This window comes from Nannospalax galili, unplaced genomic scaffold, assembly GCF_000622305.1.
Source record: "Nannospalax galili isolate Female #2095 unplaced genomic scaffold, S.galili_v1.0 scaffold54, whole genome shotgun sequence".
NCBI classification, from domain to species: domain Eukaryota; kingdom Metazoa; phylum Chordata; class Mammalia; order Rodentia; family Spalacidae; genus Nannospalax; species Nannospalax galili.
This window is the reverse complement of record NW_008341028.1, coordinates 14,740,036-14,763,342: the sequence shown is the minus strand read 5'-3', so window position 1 is coordinate 14,763,342 and position 23,307 is coordinate 14,740,036. Positions and strand designations below refer to the sequence as shown.

The window sequence follows — 23,307 nt, the reverse complement described above, 5'->3', positions numbered from 1 at the left end:
GCCTTGAAACATGCAGAAGTATTTCAATCATCTAAAACAGGCAGTTTCTCTATGAAGTTCAGTGGAAATTCCCCTCCCCACTGATTCTATGAATATAAACCCCATTGTTGCATGTTCACAGTGTGCCAGAAAGCTGACTTGGTTAAGTCCTCTTAAGGACTCAATTTTTGGAACCTTGGTGCGCCACCACAAGGTAGGTTCTTTGGGAGTAGTCGGCAGCGAGGAGCACCCGAGGCTGACTACGCCGGGACAGAGGTTTCCACTGGAGCGCGGCGGGAAGTAGGTCCACTCTGGAAGGAAGTTCGCCTTCCAGCCTAAGCCTTTTGGCCCTGTCTCAGCTGGTGCAGTCAGGTAGAACAGAAACCAGACTCCCTCGCGCGGGGATTTCAAACAGCTCGAAAGCTACGCCTCCTAGGAACCGGAAGCATTACCACTAGCCCACTTAGCCAGCCCACCATTTAGCAGGGGCGGGTCGCAGCGGAAACTACCACTCCCAGAACGCAGCGCGAAACTTCCGGTTTTTGGCGCGAGGGCCTGAGTGAGTGTTTACACCGGCGGCTTTTTGCGGCCGGGTTCCTTCCGCGGGACGGGTGAGGGCGCTGGGCCCCTGGGCGTGCGGGCTCTGCTGGGTGAACTCCCTAACTGGTACCATGGGAGAGGTGGGGGTGTCAACAGTGTCCCTGGGACCTACTACTAGGTATCTGTGACCTTGGGCCCAGTGACTTCGCCTTTCTGAGTCTTCACCTGATCTGTAAAATGCAGATGACAGTGCCTGCTCGAGGGGACAGTTGTGAGGATGGAGATCGGTATACGAAAGACCGACTCCTGTTTTAAATTTGGTGGTGGATAGTACCTTGAGTTCTGCTGGGTAGCCTCCTGACTTTGCTTTTCCTTGTTTCGACTAGAGGTTTCTTTCAAAGCAGAAAGGACTCTTAACAAGGGCTTGCCTTGCATCCTCAGAGTTTTCAGGTTTATTTTGTGAGCATTCATGTGTGCCAGGCTTGGGGTCAATGAAAATGAAAAATTCTAGTCTTTGCCTCTAAGGCTTTCAAGAATTGGGGGCACAGGTGACGGGGGTGGGGGGGGTGGGAGGGAAATTGAGAAAGTTTTATAAGGAAAAAGCGTTAAAGAGAGGATGTCTCTCCCAGGCAGTCATCTATTAGTGAAACTTGGCCCACTTGGCCCCAAATCTATTCATTTCTGTTACTCTTTTGCCTAAGAGAAAAAGAAGGTACAGTGGAGGTGTGTTTGTGTGGGTCTTGGTAGGAATTACTAAGAGGCTAAAAAGAGAAGAGAATTATTACATATAAGACAGAAGATGAACAGAGGTGTAAGAAGGGGGACAACTTTGTTTTGAAGTGTACCTAACCTGTTGTGATAATGGGGCAGGACTAGGGTCTGATGGGAAGGAAAGTGGCAGGAGTCAAAATGAATGGGTCTAAATTTTTATGTGGATAAGTGTTTTGCTTACATGTATGTAAGTGCATGCATGCAGTGCTCGTGGAGGCCAGACGAGGGCATTGGATTCTCTGGAACTGGAATTACAGATGACTGTGCTCTGCTAGAGCAGCCAGTGCTTTTAACCACTGAGCCATTTCTCCAACCCCCAGCTGCATAGATTTTTTGATACAGAGAGGCAAGAAAGGCAGGGACTTGTTACAAAGCTGTTGTAATAATTACAGTAAAAGTTGAAGAACATCTGAAGTGAGTATGGAGAAGGGAGAGAGTTGGATGATCTTGCTTGAACTTCAGAACATTCCTATCCAGTGTGATAGTAGTTTAGGTCCACTTTTAAGTGAAGAAGGGGGCACTGACTGCTCTATCAGAAGACTAGGCTTCAATTCCCAACACCCACATGACAGCTAAGAACCATCTGTAACTTCAGTTACAGGGGATCCAATGCCCTCTTCTGGTTTCTGTGGGTTCCGTATGATATGAGTGCACTTATATATATGCAGGCAAAACACTCACACATAAAATAATAAAATAAATTTAAAAGGGAAGAAACTGAGGCTGTCTACTGCACGATGAAAAAGAGAGGGCTCCAGGTTGTAGTGCTGGTCTCCTAATGTTGCATCTTGTATTTGCAGGAGGGAGACAGGATGGCTGTCATTTAACAGTCTACATCTTATTCTTTTACAGGGAAAAAGAGAGCGCGCGAAAGAGAGAGGATGTCTCTCTCAGACTGGCATCTGGCTGTGAAGCTGGCTGACCAGCCACTTGCCCCAAAATCTATTCTTCAGTTGCCAGAGACAGAACTAGGTGAATACTCACTAGGGGGCTATAGCATTTCATTTCTAAAGCAGCTTATTGCTGGAAAACTCCAGGAATCTGTTCCAGACCCGGAGCTGATTGGTAAGTCATTGTGGGTTGGAGTTGGGTTGCTGCTCTGATCTCTTCTGGGGCAGAGTAAATTAAGGACTTGTGATTTGTCGTCTCATAATATTAACACTCCAAATGACAAAATATCTTGGTGACCCATTTTAGTAATGTGGTTCCGAACTACTTCATTACCATGTCTCTTAGCTATGACATGGTTGAGCTCTTTCTGAGAGCACAAAAATTAGGTGTAGGTTACAGAAAGAGTTGCTGATCAGACAAGACTCCTCAGTATAGCAGTTAAGACTTATGGGATGATTGGAAGGATTTTTGCTTGTCCTATTGGTTGATTAAAGGGAAGGTGGCATGGGGCTGGAGAGATGGGTCAGTGGTTAAGAACATTGACTGTTCAGCACCCACATGGTGGCTCACAACTGTCTGTAACTCCAGTTCCAGGGGATCCAATGCCGCCTCCTAACCTCCTCGGCATTGTGTGACACTGGTGTACTTATACACATTTAGGCAATACACTCACACATATAATAAATAATAATTAAAGGTGTGCCTGATGGTGCACACCTTTAATCCCAGCACTCAGGAGGCAGAGGCAAAAGGATCTCTGAGTTCAAGGCCAGCCTGGTCTACGTAGTGAGTCCTAAGCCAGCTGGGGCGATAGGAAGACTCTGTCTCAAAAAGCAAAAAAAAAGAAAAAAAAAGAAGAAAGAAAGTAGAAAAATAAAGCAAAGGCAGCACAATAGGAATAGAGGTTGGCAAGGGCATTCCTAGGGGAGGAAAGAGGAATTTAAGTATAATATAGCTAAATTATATCGTAATGTAATTTATAATAGCTAGGGAGTTCCAGCTGGTAAAAAGGATATTTTATGTCACAGCTGTCACAGATGGATTAGGTTCATCCTTTTTGATTGTTACATTTTCCCATTTATTTAGACCAGTTGCTACAGTGTTAAGCTCTAGAACTCTTTAGTGGATATAGTTCTCTCTTTTTAAAAAGATTTATTTTTATTTGTATAAATGTTTTGCTTGCTTGCATGTATGTGTACTTGGTGTGTATGCAATGCCCACAGAGGCCAGAGGGTGGTAATGCAGCTGCCATGTAGGTGCTGGGAATTGAACTCAGGAGTCCTCTGCAAGAGCAGAACACCCTTTTTTAATTGAATGAAGTCAAATATATTAATGTACTTCGAAACTTCATGGTAAATATATTAATATATATTTGTATTTTTGAGACAGAGTCTCCCTGTAGCCTCAGCTGGCCTGGAACTTGTTGTATAGGCCAGGCTAACCTCTAACTCAGAGATCTGCCTGCCTCTGCCTCCTGAGTGCTGGGATTAAAGGCATGTGCTACCATACCTGGCAGCCCTAGATATATTTTTAATTTTATTTTATGTATATGAGCATTTTTCCTATACGTAAGTGCACTGTGTTTGTGTGTAATGCCCATGGAGGCCAGAAGAGAAGGTCATATCCCCTGGAACTAGAGTTATAGATGGTTGTTAGTCACCTAGTAGGTGCTGGGAACTGAACCGGGGTTCTCTGGAGGAGCAGCAAGTGCTCCTAACCATTTGGCCATCTCTCCAGCTTCCCCCTCTCCTCAAACCCTTTTTTATGTTGAAGCATGATCTTGTTAAATTGCCTAGGTTGGCCTCACACTTGAAATTCTCCTGCTTCGGTCTCTCAGGTGTCTTGGATTACTGATGTGTCACTGTGCCTGGCTGAGAGTATCTTATTTTGTATGTGTGTGTGTGTGTGTGTGTGTGTGTGTGTGTGTGTGTGTTTGTGTTACATTCACATGAGTGTGCAGAGGTATTCATTCATGCACGTGCATGAAGAGGCCAGAGCAGGAGTTTGGGCACTCACTATCTTTCTTTACCTTATTTCTTTGAGACAAGGTTTCTCACTGACCCAGAAGTTTGCTGTTTTGACTAGGCTGGCTGACCAGCAAGTTCTTGGCATCAACTTGCCTCTATCCCCCAATACTGAAGTTAGAGGTACATGCAGCCATGCTTGGCTTTTTTTTTTGGGTGTTGGGAATTCAAACTCAGGTCTTCATACTTGCAGAGCTATCCACTGGGCTATTGGCCTAGCCTCTGAGCGTATCTTTTAGCATGTATTATTCTCCAGCTAGCTAATCAAAATAAGATTCGTAGGGGACAGAAACCAAATTGCTTTGAAAAACAAAATACAAATGGACAGTTCTTTTTTTAGATCTGATTTACTGTGGCCGGAAGCTAAAAGATGACCAAACTCTTGACTTCTATGGCATTCAGCCTGGGTCCACAGTTCATGTTCTCCGAAAATCATGGCCTGAGCCTGATCAGAAACCAGGTGAGTGAGAGTTTGTCCTTAATTAGGTGGGAAGTGCTTCCTAATATCTCCAAGGAAACTCTGCCCAAGGAAGTATAGGCCTGGATGCAACTAATAGGTAGGTGATTTACCGAGGTGGTGATAAGGGCTATCTTTATTACTTACTGGGGTAGGTAATACTGATAGAATTAAGTTATGACTTTCTTGCTGCCAGCTCCACTAATAATAGATTTATTTTTCTACATTCTAAGTCTGTTACCCACTATTTTCTAATAGTGTGGGGAGGATTGGTCTATTTAAACTCTTTAGATTAGTAGTTTATTTTTCCAGTAAAATTTATATTCTTTTATTAATGTTGCTGTACTTATTAGAAAAAAAGGACTAGAAACTTACAGTACTCTTCTAATGCTGTGTAGCTCTCTTATGAGCAAATCTTCCCACAAACTCCCTCAGGTGGTATTTGTTTAGTCAGCTAACTCCTGCTGAACTGTCAATTTATTTTCCAGGAAATATTCCAACAGCATTAAAGTGGCTTTTGGAGAAAATATACAAGACTTAAAGCCTTTTTGATTTATTAGTAGAAAGTGCTGTTGGAATTCACTATTTAAATTTCAAGTTTGTGTCTTGAAAACCTCCTCAAGGATAGAGCTAAGCTAATGTAAGAGTGATTAGCTTTGTTAAACTAGCAGTTTGAATTTTTTTTTTTTTTGGTCTTTTTGAGACAGGGTCTCTCTGGAACTCATAGTGTAGACCAGGCTGGCCTTGAACTCACAGAGATCCGCCTACCTCTCCCTCCCAAGTGCTGGGATCAAAGGCGTGTGCCACCACACTGGCATTTTTTTTTTAATTGCGCTTTTGTACATTTCCTCATTCCATACAACAGCTTTTTTTTGGGGGGGGGGTCTTTTTGAGACAGGGTAGCCTGTAGTCCCAGCTGGCCTGGAACTCACTATGTAAACCAGGCTGGCCTTGAACTCATAGAGATCTACCTGCCTTGCCTCCCGATTGCTGGGATTAAAGGCTGCGCTACCACGCCCACAGTTTGACTTTTTTATAGTCATGTTTGGTATGACTAGTTAACATCTTGAAATGTATTCTCTTTTAGTTCTAAACATTAAGGGAAGAAAGAAATTTTCTGCCTTTAAGGGAAGCAAGAAAGAGAAAAGCAGCCCCTGACATCCAGGGATTAGTTTGGTAGTCACAGCCAGGCTTTGGAGGCCTGTTGTGGAAGGTGAACAGTGATACAGTTCGCCATCATCAGATAAGAATGGAGCAAGTCAAAAACAAGATTCTTAGCTGGGCATGGTGGTACATGCCTTTAATCCCAGAACTTGGGAGGCAGAGGCAGGTGGATCTCTCTGAGTTTAAGGCCAGCCTGGTTTACATAGTGAGTTCAGGCCAGCTGGGGCTACAGGGAGACCCTGTCTCAAAAAGACGAAAAGAAAAAAAAAAATGCTTTCTTACCATTTCTAAACAGAGACAAAGCCATTCATTGTCCAAACCACAAAAACTCCACACATTCCTTTTTCCTGGCTAATGAGAGTAACTGTTGCCTCTTTGCGAATGACAACTTTCACCTTGCTTTAGTTTGCCTTCTTAAATAAAAGCTATTAAGAGCCTGATCATAAAATTATCCCCAGAACAAAACTGTTTTCCCCAGAATCACCCATCAAAGCCCAAGTCCTGTGCCTTGTCTAATACCCTGATTGAGATGCTCCACAGTTTCTGTGGTATGCATTCTTCTCTGTGTAGTGAGCAGTAAACCCAACTTGTTCAGATACAGGTCTGCCTCTCTGCTCTTCAGCTAGAGGGCATTGACTGAAGGAAAAGAATGTTTCTGGTTTCTGCAAACTAGATTTTATTCCTTTCAGTATCTTAATTAGGCCCTGTAGGGTAGGTAAGTGTGCCAGCATTTTAAAGATAAAGAAAAAAAAGATTGGAAAGATACTTGATCAAGGACACCAACTTAAAAAGAAATGCTCAAGAAGCCAGAATTTTGTGGCTTAAAAGCCCAGGTGTTTTCCTCAGCACTGGCTGCCTTTCTTTCCCAAAGAGGGAGCTAAGATGTTATAAAGATACGCAGTACTCTTAGCTGATTGTGCTTTAGTATATTTAGAAACTTGTTCCTCCCAGCGTCTTGTCTAGAGGTTTATTTTTATTTTTATTTATTTTTTGGTCTTTTTGAGACAGAACAAATGGACCTTTTATTGGGAGGTGAGTATAAATTTAGATTTGAAAAGAAATTTTTTTATGATAGTACTTTATCTGTTTTGTCCTTCAGCATTCTTTTTCCAGAAGGCGGTAGATAGACTTTTGTATTGAGAGAAGACCGTTGCTCAACAAAGGCTAGCCCGGCCTACATACCAAGATTGTGTCACAAAACACAACAAAAACACAGCATATGATATCCCTCCACCAAGTTAGCACATTAATCTGTAGGAGAACCTGTCTGCCTCTCTTCCTACTTGGATCACTTTGGTGATTCTCCATTGTAGGTTACTGTTCCCTTAAGGATTTCACTTTATTATGTATTTTATCTTACATATTTTTTGGATCCAGGGTCTTGCTTTTATAGCCCAGAATTTGTAAGCCTTTTTCTACTTTACTAGTGCAGGGATTAAAGGCATGTACTACCATACCTGGCTTAATTCTAAATTTTTATTTTTCAGCAGATCAGGTACTCCACCACTGAGCCACACTCCCAGCCAAGCATCTTGCTCTGTCTTCCATTTGAGCAGAGATATTATCCCAGGTTCTACCACAAAAAGCGATTTGTTATTCCCTCAAAGCACCTCTTTTGGGACTGGAGAGATGGTCCAGTGGTTAGGAGCACTGGCTATTCTAGCAGAGGACCTGGGTTCAGTTCTCATCACCCACATGGCAGCTAACAACCTTCTGTAACTCCAGTTCCAGGGGGTCTGATGCCCTCTTCTGGCCTCTGGGCATTGCATGACGTGGGTGCACTTACATACAGGCAATACATTCGTACAAATACAGATAAGAAAAGAAAGCACCCCATTCTTTTTCTCCCATGTGTACATGCTTTCACTTACACTTAGAAGAATTCCTCCTTCCAGTAAACATCTACTATGCCTTAGGTTCCCCTCTTGGATGGTCTCCTAGGAGACAGCTTGATCCTACCTTTGTTCAGTGATGGCTAGCACCCTCACTGGCATCCATGTCTCTGCTCAGGTCTTTAGCATGTATTTTATAATTGTGTGTTTCCATGTTGGATCTAGTCTCATTTCTCTAGTGCCCCAAGAGTTTCTGATGGTAGGGATTCTCATTTTTCACAGTCTTGTGATGATTGCCCAAAGCCAGATTCAGTTTACCGAATGAGGAGTACATTAGGTAACTTATTTGTGGTGTCTGTTTTTCAAAGGAGATAGCCCTTATGATTAGGATTACAGATGAGGACATGATATGTACTGAGCTCTAGGAGTACAGTTCACTTTGCTTTTAGAGTAGTGTTCCTAAAGTCAGTGAGAGCCTAGATGACCATAGGTAACAGTCCTTCATGTGGTAACCACATTAAAAAGTATAACCAGGGTGTACTTCCTACCTATTCTCCTTCCTGTTACTCAGATTTCTTCCCCTCTGAAATGGGATGATGATAGTAAGGTCACCAAATGCAACTGAGACAGTTGTTGAACTTTGTGTGGATCATAGTGTCTAGAGATCAACAGAGAGATTTGGGTCCACTAAACATTTGCTGTTTGGCATGTGATAAAAGTTTGTTCAGAGAGCCTTCAAGTACTGTGTATTTCCTTTGTTCTTATTTTTATTTATTTGTCTATTTCTGGTACTTAGGAGCAAACACAGAGCTTGGCACAGGCTGCTGGGCACATACTTTATCCAGTCCAATTCTTGCCTTTTTTTTTTTTAATTTATTTATCCCAGATGTGATGGTGCACACCTTAAAAATTTTTTTTTATTGAATTTTTGTGTATTTCATACATAAAATCATCTTTATACCCCTTTCCCCTTTGGCATTCTCCCATAGCCCTGTCTGTCGTGTGTGTGTGTGTGTGTTTGTGTTCTGCCCCAAGCTGGAGTTCATACATTCTGTCATTTGTATTAAGGGCCATTATGTAAAGTTAGTGTCCCGAGATGTCCCTCAGTGCGAGTTAATCCACGGGGTTTAGTCAGTTTATCTAGAGTCTCTTCCTTTAAGAAGGTCAGCTCTTCCTCACCCAGCAGTAATTGGCTGCCTATAATTCTTCGGCTAAGATTGGGGCTTGCTGTCCATTTCTACAGTTCTGTGCTGGGTTTTTGTGTGCCTAAATTTGCATGAGTCTTGTGTATGCTGACACCATTACTGTAAGTTTGTATGAGAGGGGTCCCAGCAGCCTGTAGGACTATTTCTGTATGGTCATGTACCTTCTCCCTGGCTCTTAGAATCTTTCTGCCCCTCTCTTTCGCAGTGGTCCCTGAGCCCTGGGTGGGTGGACCTCAATATAAGAGTTCTGTCTAAGGACCCACACTCTGCCAACTCTTTTCTCTGCTTTTTGACCATTTGTGGCCTTTTGTGTTCCTGGCTTGATGGTGCACACCTTTAATCCCAGTATTCTAGAGGCAGAGGCAGGCTAAGATTGAGGCTAGCCTGGTCAATGTAGCAAGTTCCAGAGCAGCTGGAGCTACAAAATTTTTTTAAATTATTTATTTTTATTTTATATATCACTATATAGTTTATACTTAATATGTATTATATATTAAACAATATATAAACGTACTAACTTTAATTAATTGATTTTAATTTTATGTGCATGAGTGTAAGTGCATGTATATAAATGCACCATGTATATGCAATGTTCATGGAGGCCAGAAGATGGTGTTGGATCCCCTGGAACTGGAGTTAAGGATGATTGTTAGCCACCATATGGGTACTGGGAACTGAACCCAGGTCCTCTGCAAGAGCAGTCAGTGCTCTTAGCCACTCAGCCATCTCTCCAATCCCCAATTTTTGTATTTCTTTTTTTTTAATTTTTATTTTATGTGTATGAGTGTATTGCCTACATATATGTGAGTACACCTGTCTCTTGCAGTGCCTTGGAGGTCAGAGAGGGCTTCAGATTCCCCTGGAACTGGAGTTAAGGATGGTTCGTAGCCACCATGTGGGTGCTGGAAATTGAACCTGGGTCCTCTGCAAGAGCAGTCAGTGCTCTTAACCACTGAGCCATCTCTCCAGCCCCAATTTTTGTATTTCTTATGAGTCAAAATATTACAGAAATCTGAAGGAAAGTAGCAAAGAAGAAACAGTTACCCATGAACCTACATAAGTGCTATTCTTTCTCTTCTTCCTTTCAGCCTTGGACCATATGCAGACTGACATATTTACATAGTTTTACCAGAGAATGCACATCCAACTTTGTGTTCTATTTCTTTCTCTTAACATATTGTGTCAGCATAGTGCTATATTGTTAGAGATGGCTTGGAGTGCACTTATTTTAGCTTCCTGCATAAGAATATACTGAGTTGATTATATAGTCTTCATTTTCGAATATAAGAAGTCTAGAATTCTTGCAGTGGGATGTCGATCAGAGAAGCCTCCTTCATGTGGCAAGATGCTCCTCTGCTGGAACTTGAATTTGTTTATTTTATGTACTGAAGATAATTCATAGAGTACAAATTTCACATCTATGGCACAAATGGGTTTCTTTTGAGCTGGTGTTCACATTCTTAGGTGGCAACAAGGGAAGGACTTTGTTAACCAAGTTGCACCTGGGCAAATGCTGAAATGATATTGCCATATTTGGAGTAAGGACTGGGCCTGGGCTGTAGGATAACCAAGTGTCTTATTCTCCAGAACCTGTGGACAAAGTGGCTGCCCTGAGGGAGTTCCGGGTGCTGCACACTGCCCTGCACAGCAGCTCCTCCTACAGGGAGGCGGTGAGTGTGAGCCAGGACTGCAGGAGAGGGTGTCAACACCAGTCCTGTCATAAAGTGGGAGCAAGAAGCCCATTGCCATGGCAACCAAGAGTTCCTCTGGGAGTTTTTGCTGTCTGTGGGCTTCAGTAGAGTCCTATCCTTCCCCACAGAGCCTTTCTCAGTCCTGTATTGGTTGTTGATTCCCGCTGATGATAATTATACCACCGCTCCTCAGCCTGGCCTCCTGGACTGAGTATGGTTACGGCTAAAGGATCCAGATGCTTTTCTGGTGGGACTTGATCTTTGACTTTTGGTGAACTGCCTGTTACAACACTCTTAGTATGGATTTCCTCATTGGGAAAATGGGCTGATCTCTTTCTGTAGGAGAGTTGACAGGCAGAATTAACACAACTGTGAACTTCTCTCCGAACATATATTACTTGGTATACAAGCATGAAATAATTGTATGGATATTAAAAAGGGCTTTTGGAACTTAGAGAAACTGTTATGGGCTTATAATGAGAGCTTTCATTTAGAAGTATTAGAAATATGGGTGGGAGAAAGAACCACAGAGACTGGAGGTTACTGTGGTCTTGCTTTTTTTTTTTTTCTCTTCCCTTCTAATAATGTTCTCAGAGTGAAAAAGGCTTATCTGTTTATGGAGTTAATGTTCCATTGTTGTGGTATATGTCCAAGAACTCAAAGGGGGGAAGTCTAGAAGAGTGTGGGCATTTGACAATGTGTGGAGCTAGTTGGAGTGTCACATTCTTCTTGTTTCTCCTGCAGGTCTTTAAGATGCTCGGCAATAAGGAATCTCTGGATCAGATCATTGTGGCCACTCCGGGCCTCAGCAGTGACCCCATTGCTCTGGGTAAATGAAAGTAAAGATTTGAAGAAATAGGAGCTTTTGGAAAAGGAGAAACCAGGAGCTAGAGAGGACTCTGACAGCTTTTTGAAGAATCACTGCTGCTGAGGGAAAAGGGAGTGTGATCAAGATGTGTTTTGCATGCCTAGCCCCTAAGATCTTGCTCTCAGACCTTCACAGTAGTAATGACCTAAGTAGTATAAGTGAGGGTAGGATGATGCAACTGGGGGCAACAGTTAGCCCATGCCACAGCCATCAGGGAAGACTTCTTGCTCACCTTGATAGGTAAGGGAAGAACCTAGAGATACGAGGGAAAGAGACCTGTGTGTTAGTATTTGATGTGTAGCTTAAGGGCAGGAACAGGTGGAGAGTAGGGAGCATTCCCACTGGAACAAGATGGAGAGTGCTTGGGACTTTGCTTCCTCCTCCTCCTCCTCTTATGAGGGCTGGTTAGGGATCCCTTTGCTACTTGCTTTGAGACCTAATGCCTCTTCATCCTTCTGGATCCAGCCAGTTTTCCACTGCCTGAGAGAAATCTTGTTCTCTTTCAGGGGTTCTTCAGGACAAGGACCTTTTCTCTGTGTTTGCTGATCCCAACATGCTGGATACGTAAGTCTAACCATCATACCAGAGGGTACTTTAATTTTTCATGTGGTCAGGCTAGAAACTTAATTCCGTGGGGTCTCTTCTTGGAGCCTAGGTTCATTCTCTCTGGAGGTCTGCTGTCTAAATATGTCAAGAGGTAAAGAACAGCAAGGGCTGCTTGAGGAACAGCAAAGCCCAGGGGCAGGGGCATATGAAGAGTGTCATGATGAAGCAGTGTGTTAAGATAGAGAGATTTGGAGCCGGGCGCGGTGGCACATGCCTTTAATCCCAGCATTTGGGAGGCAGAGGCAGGCAGATCTCTGTGAGTTCAAGGCCAGCCTGGTCTACATAGTGAGCTCCAGGACAGCTGGGACTACAGGGAGACCCTGTCTCAAAAAGACCCCCCCCCAAAAAAAAAACGGATAGAGACATTTGTGTGCCAGGTAAATTTCGTTCAGTAAATGTCAGAGCCTTTGAAAGATTTTAAGCTACAGAAAGTAGATGAGTAAATGTAGGTTATATAGGTCCATAAAGTATTAGTGCTGAAAGGACAACAGAGGCTGTGTTCCCTTACTTTGCAAGTGAAGAAAACAGCCCTGGGAAGAGAAGGGAGCCACCAGAGGTTGCCCAGGTATCTGGACCTGGCACTGAACCCTACACCTACCAGACTGTACATTTCCATTTCCCATCATGCCTTGCTTGTAGTCTTGTTTGCCTGAGAGAGAGAGAGAGAGAGAGAGAGAGAGAGAGTGTGTGTGTGTGTGTGTGTGTGTGTGTGCGTGCGTGCATGCATACATGTGTGTGTGATGGATTTTCAGCTTAGAGAGCAAGTTCTAGGCCAGCCAGGGTTACATAGACCCTGTCTCAAAGTCAGAAACCAAAACAAAGCAAAATAAAATGATGCCTAAGATTGAGTATTTCAAGGGCAGGCACAGTATCTCTGTTGTTTTAATGGATACCCAGACTGTCAAGGACAAGGATGCTCTTTCCTTCTTAGTCATTCTTGGATTTCTTCCTGCCCCTCTTCTAGATTGGTGCCTGCTCACCCTGCCCTAGTCAATGCTATCATCCTGGTTCTGCACTCGGTAGCAGGCAGCACCCCAATGCCAGGAGCTGAGTCCTCTTCACGGAGCATGCCCTCCAGCTCATACCGAGATATGCCAGGTGAGGCCCAGCAGAGTGCAGCATAGGCCCCTCAGGAACTGGTAGTGGCCCAGGGATTTGCTTTACTCAGCAACTATGTATAGTGTTGGCAGAGTGTGTTCCTTGGGAACTCTCAGTTTGAGTCAGGAAGTGCATCTGTCCTGTAATTTTCCAAGGGGAAAGATGAAATACGAATTTGGAGAGTGACTTGAGCTGAGATCTGGAGCTGCGCCTGTGCCTTTCTGTTCTTCTTCCTGAAATCTGTTCACTCTTTTCCAGGTGGCTTCCTGTTTGAAGGGCTCTCAGATGAGGAGGATGACTTTCACCCAGTAAGTGGCCTGGATGCTTGCCCCTTGGGGGAGGTGGTCCTGGGAACCAGAGTCTCCTTAGGACCTGGCATTCCCAAAGCTAAGAAGTAAGGGCCAAAACTATCTCATATTATTCCTTTTGAAACACGGGAGCTTAGGAAGTCTCCCTGAGAACTCTTAAAGCAAGTGGGATATGGTTCTTTTGGGATTGTTACAGTGCCATTTCTCCTAATAATGGGTACCTCTGTTTTCCAGAGTACCCGGTCTACGCCCTCTAGCAGTACACCCAGCTCACGCCCAGCATCCCTGGGATACAGTGGAGCTGCTGGGCCCCGGCCCATCACTCAGAGTGAGCTGGCCACTGCCCTGGCCCTGGCCAGTACTCCAGAGAGCAGTTCTCACACACCAACTCCTGGCACTCAGGTATGGAGGAGAGGGGTGGGAGCATTAAGGCTAGGCTGCCAAGGAAGACTCTTTCCTGTAGCAGAATAGATTTACCTTTGCTGACCATGATGCTAGATCTGGTTTGAGCTAAACCCTGGAGCCCTTGTAGGAATTTCTCACTGAAGTTCAGGTGACCTCCCTTTCATTTATTTGCCTTTAGGGCTCAGAAATCCAGTGTTGGTTTCTCCTTTTTTAAAAAATCCCCATTAGGGACTAGACACCACTGGATTAAGCATTCCTGGAGATGAGTCACTCCATCTTCTAAGGCTCTCTGTCTTAATACTAGGTCTAGACTGGGCCTGGAGACTCAAGAGTTCATTTCTCTGGAGTAGAAGGGAAAGGAACCGTTCCTACCCATATTTAATTGCTTTTAGGTACCCCATAATTAGTGTGATTGTCTCATGACAGGCCTCTGTTAGGAGGTAGTAGTTAGGTACCCCAGGAGTAGTGAGGGGTCATGTGAGTGCAGTATCCTTGTGAGATTGAGATGGCTCTAAGGGCAGCACTGACTACTTGTTTGAATTCAGGGCCATTCTTCGGGGACTTCACCAATGTCCTCTGGTGTCCAGTCAGGGACACCCATCACCAACGATCTTTTCAGCCAAGCCCTCCAGCATGCCCTGCAGGCATCTGGGCAGCCCAACCTTCAGGTGAGTCTTCCCATTCTCAGGCTTCTGTGTAGCGTCCCTGTTGTTTAGAATACTGAACCTTTTTCTGCACACTGGAGGTCCTTCTCTCTAGGCGTGCTTCATTCTAGAAACATTGAGAAAAACTAATGGCAGTGTGACAGGTGAGCCTTCCCAGCAAAAGCAGTTGTTCTTGAGGTTTCTAATTCCTGCCACCAGTGACTGTGGCTTGACTCCTGACTATGTGGCAGTTTTAGTTCATTTGTTCATTCATTCATTCATTCATTCAGTGAGCATTGACTGAGCAGCAAGCAGACATATTATTGGATCTGGGTTTAGATGCTGGAGCTCAGAGTGAGCCAGGCCTCATCCCTGCCATGGAGGGATACTAGGCAGGTACAGATTTCGGAAGCATCTTGGCAAGAAGCTCAGCTACTTGAGGTAAGGGCCCAGGTCAGGCAAAACTTGTGAGAAAGAGATATTTAAGCTGATTGATAGAGGGTTAGTTAGAGGTTAGCCTGTCAGGGTATAGGTGTTTGTGGAGGGTGTTTGTGGATAATTTCCAGGCAGAAACAACTACCTAGTTGAACAGATGTGTGTGTGTGTGTGTGTGTGTGTGTGTGTGTGTGTGTGACATACTCAAAACTATATGGGTAAAATGTAGTGTCATAGCACAGAACATTGAGATGTGGTCAGAGAAAGACCAGGAACCTGAGTGTGAAGGGCCTTGAATACCAATCTAAGGAGATTAGATTTGATCTAGTAGTGACTAGGGAGCTTGGGAGGGAAGGTCACCCTAGTAGCTAAGTGGGAGACTTAAAAGCATCAGCATTGTATGTCATACCTTCATGCATGAACTGTTTGCTTTAGCCTGCTTCTATTAGTCATAGTAAGCTGTGAGGGGAGCATCATTCCTTGAACTCGTTTGAAGTGATAAACACAGGGTTCAAACCTGTGTGGTTTTCACTAGCACATGTGACTCTCATGGACGGTGAGAAGGAAAGGTGCAGGTTAAGTGGACGGCTTGCTCTTGCTATACTTTGTCTTCCCCAGCTGAATGCCTGTTCACTGAACCCTGTGGCTCCAAGGCTTCACTGACTCTGCTGGCTGTAAAATGAAGCTGAGGTGATGCCTGAGCTTTCTCAGCCTTCTACAGCCTTACCCTGCCTGCCTCTCACATTTGCAGTTGTTCCTCACTGCCTGTTCCTTCCCACATGTGTGCAGTTCTCTGTAAGTGTGCATTTCCCTCCTGTGATGAGCGGGATTAATGAAGGTACTAGAAGAAAATGTGGGTGACTTTCTTCAAATCTTACAGCAGAGAAGGCCTGTCATGGTTGAAACTCAGAATTGAGAAGCCATTACCTTAAAACAGTTCCAAGTTTTGAGTTTGTAAAAGTGATGATTTATTCCTGGAACACCAGAGCCAAAAGAAATCAAGAACAAAGCCAAGCAAAAAGTTTTAAGACTAACAGTAAAATAAAGTAAAAGTTGTAACACCTATCATCCAAAGGGCACAGTCTTCCTTAAGTAAAGAAATTCTAGAAATTTAAGACCAGTCACCGATAGAAAAGTAGGAAAGGATATGAATAGACTGTTCACTGAAAAGGAAGTACAGAAGGCTTTTAAGCTGCATAATTCCTAGCATTCCCATTTCTTAGAAGTTGTCCTGGAGGTATTTGTGGAAAATGACAGTTGTAACAGTCATGGCAGCATTGTTTGTAATGGCAAAATATTGGCAACAGCCCAGTTTGGTTACACTTAAGTACAATCATGGGAGTATCATGTTACTAAGAAGTTCTTTCGAGCCAGGCATGGTGGTGCACATCTGTGATCTCAGGATGTGCAAGGCTGAGGCAGGAGTTTGAGGCTGACCTATGAAAGACTAAAAAATAAAGTTCTTTGTATACTAGCATGGAAAGATCACCAAGATAATTTAATTATGTGTGAAAATATTAGGGTACGGGGTGGGTAGATGTGGAAAAGGGAAGAGCAAATATAATAGCATATATTTTATCAAAGGAAGTTACAATTAGTTATCTGGAGTGGGGTGAGAAGTTGCTAAGACTTTGTACTACCTATCATATTAAACAAAACATTTAAGCTGGTGGGTTGGAGAGATGGCTCAGTGGTTAAGAGCACTGGCTGGTCTTGTAGAGGACCCAGGTTTGATTTCCAGCACCCACATGATGGCTAACAACCATCTGTAACTCCAGTTCCAGGGAATCCAGTGCCCTCTTCTGACCTCCACAGGCATTGCATGACACAGGTACACTTACATATATGCAGACAATATACTCATACATATAAAATAAAAATAAAATATTCAAAACAAAACAAACCAATCTTTTTTTTAATTCTTTTTATTTATTATTCTCATTTAATGTGTATGAGTGTATAGCCTGCATATATGTGAGTGCACCTGTGTCATGCAGTGCCGCAGGGGGTCAGAAGAAGGTGTTGGGTTCCCCTGGAACTGGAGTTAAGGATGATTCGTAGCCGCCATGTGGGTGCTGGGAATCGAACCCGGGTCCTCTGCAAGAGCAGTCAGTGCTCTTAACCACTGAGCCATCTCTCCAGCCCCGACAACAAACCAATCTTTTAAAAATTTTTTAAAATTTTTTATTTTTATTTTATGTGTATGCGTGTATTGCTTGCATGTAGGTAAGTGCACTTGTATCATGCAGTGCCCTCGGAGGACAAAAGAAACTGTTGGATCCCCTGGAACTGGAGTTATGGACAGTTGTTAGCTGCTGTGTGGGTGCTGGGATTCGAACCTGGGTTGTCTGCAAGAACAGTCAGTGTTCTTAACCTCTGTGCTATCTTTCCAGCCCCACAAACCAATCTTTTAAGCTGGGTGTGGTGGCATGTGCCTGTAATCAGCTTTCAGAAGGTGGAAGCAGGTGGATTGGGAATTCAAGGCCATCTTTGGTTATATAATGAATTTGAGGCCAGCCTGGCCTGTATGAGCTTTTGTTTCAAAAATCCAAAAAGAAAAGAAAAAAATTTAAAAATATATTTATTTTTCTTGATTAATTTTATTACACGTATATAATATATTCTTCTTATTCCCCATTCTTTTCTCCTTCCCATCCTTATCAAACTCCATCCCCCATCCTCACCGGTCCCTTTCCCAGATTCATCACTTTTGGTTTGGTTTTGTGTCCCATTTGGTTTAACCAGGCCATGTATGTGAGCATTAGATTGGAACTATCCATTGGAGCCTAGTGGGGCCACCAGTGGATACACAACTGAAGGCAATGACTCCCCCTCATCTTGAGTCTCTCAATACCAGATAGTTCAGTAGTGAGGAATAGGGCCTCCTGAACCTCTCCTCCATTCATGCCTAACTGTTGGTGGCCTATTTAAAAAAATTTATTATGTGTGTATCTTCTACCCTTGTGTGAGTTCCGGAGATCAAACTCAGATTGTCAGATTTACAGGGCAAGTACTTTTACCCACTGAGCCATTTCATCAGTCCTGATGGGCCTATTGTGCAGACCCAGTCAGTGCAGGCATTCACAGCTGCTTTGAGTTCATGCTGTGATGACTGTGTCTTGGACAGAGGATGGTATCTTGCAGCTCTTCCTCTTCTCTTCTGTCTTTCATTCTTTTCACACACACCCCTTCTACAGTGTTCTCTGAATCTTAGAAGGGATGGTAGAAATGTTTTGTTTTAGGGCTGATCCTTCATCCACTTAACCTCATCACTGTGCAGCCTGAGTCTCTGCATTTACTACCATTTACTGGAAAGACACTTCTTTGATTAAAGCTGACAGTATCTGATGGCTTTGGGTATAAACAAATATTTAGAAGGCAGTTTAATGCATATTCAGTTCCTCTCTAGAGTTTATGCTCTCCCTGAGCAAGGGTTTGTTCAGGTTTATAGCACCAGGCATGGATTCCCTCCTTTGGAGCAGCTTCAAAGCAAATTGTAGAGTAACTGGTTACCCCTCTAATTGTAGTGCCACTATTGAAGAAATGGGCACTCTTGCCTGGCAAGTTGGTCTCAGAGCTTATAGGGTTCATAGATGGATGCCCTCCCCACCCACCTCCCAGTAGCCTGCATAGCACCTTCTGGGACTATGAAAGCTATCAGGGAGGAAGCTTCCAGCCAAGTTGCAGCTCCATTTCTCTGTGTCATGCTGCCAAGGTGTGTGGTATTTTAAGCAGTAGAGCCTTATTTTCTAGTTCTGGTGGGCACCCAAGAGGAGTGGCAAGATCCTGTATTGTTTTCAGGACCTTTAGGGCCTCCCTGATCGATTAACTCCTTAGGTGGTATCCCATCTCTGGCACTGAGGTTTTCGTTTAGCTTCTGGGAACATTTTTTTAAAAATTTATTTATTTGTTTGTTTGTTTATTAATTTTATTTATTTATTTATGGCCTTTTGGATAGAATTTATTTTCCAGGTAGGATGATCCCATCGCACTTCTGCACTATGTAGACCAGGCTGGCCTTGAACTCACAGAGATCTGCCTGCCTCTGCCTCCTGAGCACTGCAAAAAATTTTTTTAAATAAAAATTTAAAAAATTTTATGATTTTTAAAAATTGAATTTTTGCAATTTTCATACAATATAATGCTATTTAGATCCTCCCCTATCCCCACCCCCCATTATTGCCCCCTGCCCAATTTAATGTACTCTTACTATATATATAAGACCTATAGAGTCCAGTTTGTGCCCCCAAATGTCCTTCAGTGTGAGTCCATCCCCTGGACTAACCTATTGGAATTGGAGTTTCTTACCCCCTTCCTCATGTCTATGCTGGAACTTTTTTCTGGTTTGAGCTTACATGGAACTTGTACATGCTGTCACCATTGCCATGTGTTCATATGAGTAACTGACCAGCTGTCTGGAAAATTGTTTTCTTATGGTCATTCACCACCTCTGGGTCTTCCAATCTTTCCAGCCCCTCTTCCGCAACGATCCCTGAGCCTTAGGAGGCAGAAGTTTGATATAGGTGATCTATTCAGGGATAAGCATTCTGTAGTCTCTTGTTTTCTGCGTGTTGGGCCAGTTGTGGGTTTCTGCGCTAAATCACCATCTGTTTTAGAGAAATTTCTCTAGTGAGAGTTGAGAGATGCATTAATCTATGAGTATAACAGTAAGTCATTAAGGGTCAGTTTAATACAATAACTATTTGGTAGAAAACTACTATTAAGTTCTTCCCTATGTCCTGTGATGCGTCTAACCTCAGGTTCCTAAACCTGATGTCAATGTTAAGTATGAGCTCCATCCTAGAAAGTGGACCTTAAATCCAATTAAAGAGTGGTTGGTTACTTCCATAATATTTGTGCCACTATAATCCATCAGTGGGCATATCTTGCCAGGCCAGTTGTTATTGTAGTTCACAGTATTTGTAACTGGGTAAGGTTGATACTATTTTTTCCTTCTAGTAGCATGCACAGCACCTTCCAACACTATGAATACTAGCTAGTACAGATGAGGCTTTGAAGTCAGTACCAGTTGATTTCTCCTTGTTTGTTCCACAGCTTATGTATGTAGTGTCTTCAGCAATAGGATTTTACCATCCTGTTCTAGTAGGTAACGAAGAGCAAGGGCAATGACCAGTGTTGTTTGAGGGTCTGTGAGACCCCTGGTCAACAGCTTCTGGAGAGGGAGTCCATTCCTGGCATTGAAGTCTTTTTTTTTTTTTTTTTTTCATTGGCTTATGATATCTAGAAAGGGCAATGTCCCTCTCTTATAGGATATCTCCTTTTAGGATGTATATGTATATACCTTAAGAAGCTTCTATAGTGGTAGGTTTCAATATGGCTTTTTCTAAAGGCCTTTAGTGATACTTATCCCTCCCTATACTCTCTCCTCTGCCCTGCTCTCCCATTCCCTACCCCATTTAACTCTTCCTAATCTAATGTTCCCCTTTCCTCTTCATATCACTGCATTCTACTGCCCCTTCCAGGAAGCCTCCACCCTGCCAACCCATGGATATTTATTAGTTTATTGACCTTTCTGAATTTTCAGACTGAAACATGTATATCTAAGATTTCAAAGCTAATATTCGGCATGAGAGAGAACATGGTGATGTTTGTCTCTCTGAGTCTGGGTTACCTCATTCAGGATGATTTGTTTCCAGTTCCATTCATATGTACCACGCCCTCATTATCCATTCATCAGTTAATGAACATCTAGGTTGTTTCCAATTTCTGTAAAATTTCTCTCTTCAAATTACAAAAAAAAAAAAAAAAATTGGTTTTTTTTTTTTTTTTCAGGGCTGGAGAAATGGCTTAGAAGTTAAGAGCACTTACTGCTCTTCTAGAGGACCCAGGTTTGATTCCTAGCACTCATATGGTGACTAACACCTGCCCTTAACTCCATTTCCAGGGGATCTGCCCTTTTCTGACCTCCACGGGCATTGCATGACATGGGTGCACTTACATACATGCAGGCAAACACTCATACATGTAAAATAAAAATAAATAAAAAATGTAAACAGGTTTTTAAAATTTGGTTAAAAGATAGTAGGTTTCCATATGGCTTTTTCATACCCCCTTTATTTTGGGTAACCCTCTCCCCCACTCTCTTGTCTCCCCTGGCCCTTCATCATTTCCCTGCTTAAACCTTTCCAATACCACCCCCCACACTTTGATATTACCTACATTCTACTATCCCCTCTCTTAAGTCATTGCCTCCCGATGGCTTCTTTCTAGTTTCCTAGCTTTGCTGTCTGTTGCTGTGATAAAAACACTGTGACCAAAACCAATTTGGGGAAGAGTTTATTTGGCTTACATTCTTTATACAGCTCATCTCTGAGGGAAGATAAGCCTGGAACCTAGAGGTAGCAGCCAAAGCAGGGGCCGCGGAGGAATGCTGCCTACTGACTTGCTTTCCTGGCCCAGGCTCAGCCTGCTTTCTTATGTAACCCAGGTCTATCTGCCCAGGGGTGGTACCACCCATAGTGGGCTGGGCCCTTCCACATTGCTCAAACAACCAAAAAATGCCTCACAGACATGCACACAGGCCAGTCTGATAGAGGAAATTCTCTCAGGCATGTCAAGTTGAGAACTGAGGCTAAGCATGACATAGGCATTGAATAATTTGTGCCTTCTCATTTGATTTGTGGTTTCTGTTTTGATTTCTTTTTCTTGTAAGCCTTTGAGTTTGTTCTCTTCACCTTCAAGCATATCCTTTAGTCTTTCTGAAACCCCCCCTCCTATGACCTTGAGCTTTGCTATGGGTCTCCTAACTTCCTTTCTACCCAGTAAACATAACCCCTTGGTCTATGAGGCTTTATTAGAAACCTAGCTAACACCTTTGCCTGTTCTATCTTTTCACAGAGCCAGTGGCAGCCCCAGCTGCAGCAGTTGCGTGACATGGGCATCCAGGATGATGAGCTGAGCCTACGGGCCCTACAGGCCACTGGAGGGGACATCCAAGCAGCCTTGGAACTCATCTTTGCTGGAGGAGCCCCATGAACTCCCTACTCCGCAGCCCCCAGCAAGTTGCAGTGGCTGTTTCCATTTGAAGGCACTTGTGAAGGTGCTTCCAGCTCTCCCCTCCCCAATATAGCTGACAGTCAACTTTTCCTGCTTTGTCCAGTGCTTGGCCTCCCTGGCTTATCTGAAGTGGTGGAGGGATTGGGGCAAGCAAGGTGTATGGTCTTGGTGCTGTGGCATCAAGGATCATTTGGCCCCCAGGTTTGGGCCCTTGGTAGAGGGTTTAAGACCTACATCATGGGGTACTATGTGATAACCCACGTTCACCCTGGAGACAAGTTTCTAGCAAAGCTTCTGGATTCTTTGGTACTTTGGAGTATGATAGCCTTGGGACTTAACCAAGGTTGGAGCCAGGGATATAATCCAATCTTTAAGATAGCCACTATGTTACAAATGTGGCCAGGAGAGACTCTTGCTTCTGAGACGTCCACAGTCTAGGGACATCTCAGGGAGTCTAGGGAGTGGCCAGGTGAACTTCCATGGGGCAGGAGAGAGCAGCTTGCTTTCCAAATGATTCCTTGCCCCTGCCCTGGCCTTTCCAGACATCCTTTGATGTCCATTCTGTGATGACACCTAAATCCAGGCCTCAGAGCTGTGCCAGGAGGTAGGATTCTCTCCTGTGTCCTGAAGGCATAAATACAAGAGAGTTAAATAACAATGCTAGACAACAGTAATGTGAACAGAGCTGAGCTTTAATACTGAAGAGGACACAGCCCCCCAGCTGCTTCTCCATCTGCTTATGCTCTTGTTCCCCTTGGCACAGTGTTCCCTGTGGCATTCCCTGCAGCATCACAGACATGCCCAAGTTGACAAAGTGGGTTTCACATGCTTCAAATACTTTATTAGGAAAAAAAATGCTTGGATTCATTTGAACTGACCTGGGTGGGCAGGAGCTCAGAGGTCTGTTCCTGTCCTCGCCTTGGTGGACATTCCATCCACACCATCTCCAGACATGGCCATTTGGCCCCTGCTTATTTCCTCTTGAGACAGAAAGTTTTCCAAGAGTACACTGCTTAATCTCCTTTTTGCCCTGTTCTCCACAGGAGGGCTTTAGTGACTTACAGAGAGGGGTGTTAGATCATGTCCCTTTGATATGCCCTTTGATTTTGGTCCTCAACACATCCTGTTATTCTCTTGGTATGCGCTTCATTCTGCCAGTGATAGTCTTAAAGGGAGGCACTCAGAAGAATCCACTATTCCAGATACAGCTCCAGCAGCCCGTTGTTCTTTATGTCTGCAAGATTTTTAAAGTCTCCACATTTCCCACGCAATCCTGGACTGATGCTGAAAGGTGTTTGCATTGGCAGAGAAGACTCCAAACACTCCAGGCCTCTTGATACCAAGCCTTTTGTGCCTCAGTGATCCGCCTGGA

General features: G+C 43.7%; 1 protein-coding gene across 3 annotated transcripts; it reads left to right on the top strand.

The window, feature by feature from the left end:
• Positions 1–436: 436 nt before the first annotated feature.
• Ubl7 (ubiquitin like 7) lies at positions 437–22,025 on the top strand. Of its 3 annotated transcripts, XM_029565082.1 has the most exons (12): positions 486–590; positions 2,143–2,355; positions 4,546–4,665; positions 10,451–10,533; positions 11,299–11,383; positions 11,929–11,986; positions 12,993–13,126; positions 13,385–13,434; positions 13,669–13,836; positions 14,385–14,507; positions 20,712–20,767; positions 21,777–22,025. In XM_029565082.1, exons 2-12 carry the CDS (start codon positions 2,172–2,174, stop codon positions 21,835–21,837), a joined length of 1,122 nt encoding a protein of 373 aa, XP_029420942.1. In that variant the 5' UTR covers positions 486–590; positions 2,143–2,171; the 3' UTR covers positions 21,838–22,025. The 3 variants fall into 3 exon arrangements, with proteins under 3 accessions (XP_008834716.1, XP_029420942.1, XP_008834715.1); XM_008836494.3 differs by lacking the exon at positions 20,712–20,767 and having other exon boundaries at positions 437–538; positions 21,777–22,021; XM_008836493.3 differs by lacking the exon at positions 20,712–20,767 and having other exon boundaries at positions 21,777–22,021.
• The last annotated feature ends 1,282 nt before the right edge of the window (positions 22,026–23,307 follow it).

Bases quoted from the DNA above. Each gene is read 5' to 3' on its own strand.
- Ubl7 (XM_008836494.3), top strand. From the start codon at position 2,172: ATGTCTCTCTCAGACTGGCATCTGGCTGTGAAGCTGGCTGACCAGCCA. The intron at 2,356-4,545 runs GTAAGTCATTGT...TTCTTTTTTTAG, and splicing joins TCCAGACCCGGAGCTGATTG to ATCTGATTTACTGTGGCCGG. The intron at 10,534-11,298 runs GTGAGTGTGAGC...TTTCTCCTGCAG, and splicing joins GCTCCTCCTACAGGGAGGCG to GTCTTTAAGATGCTCGGCAA.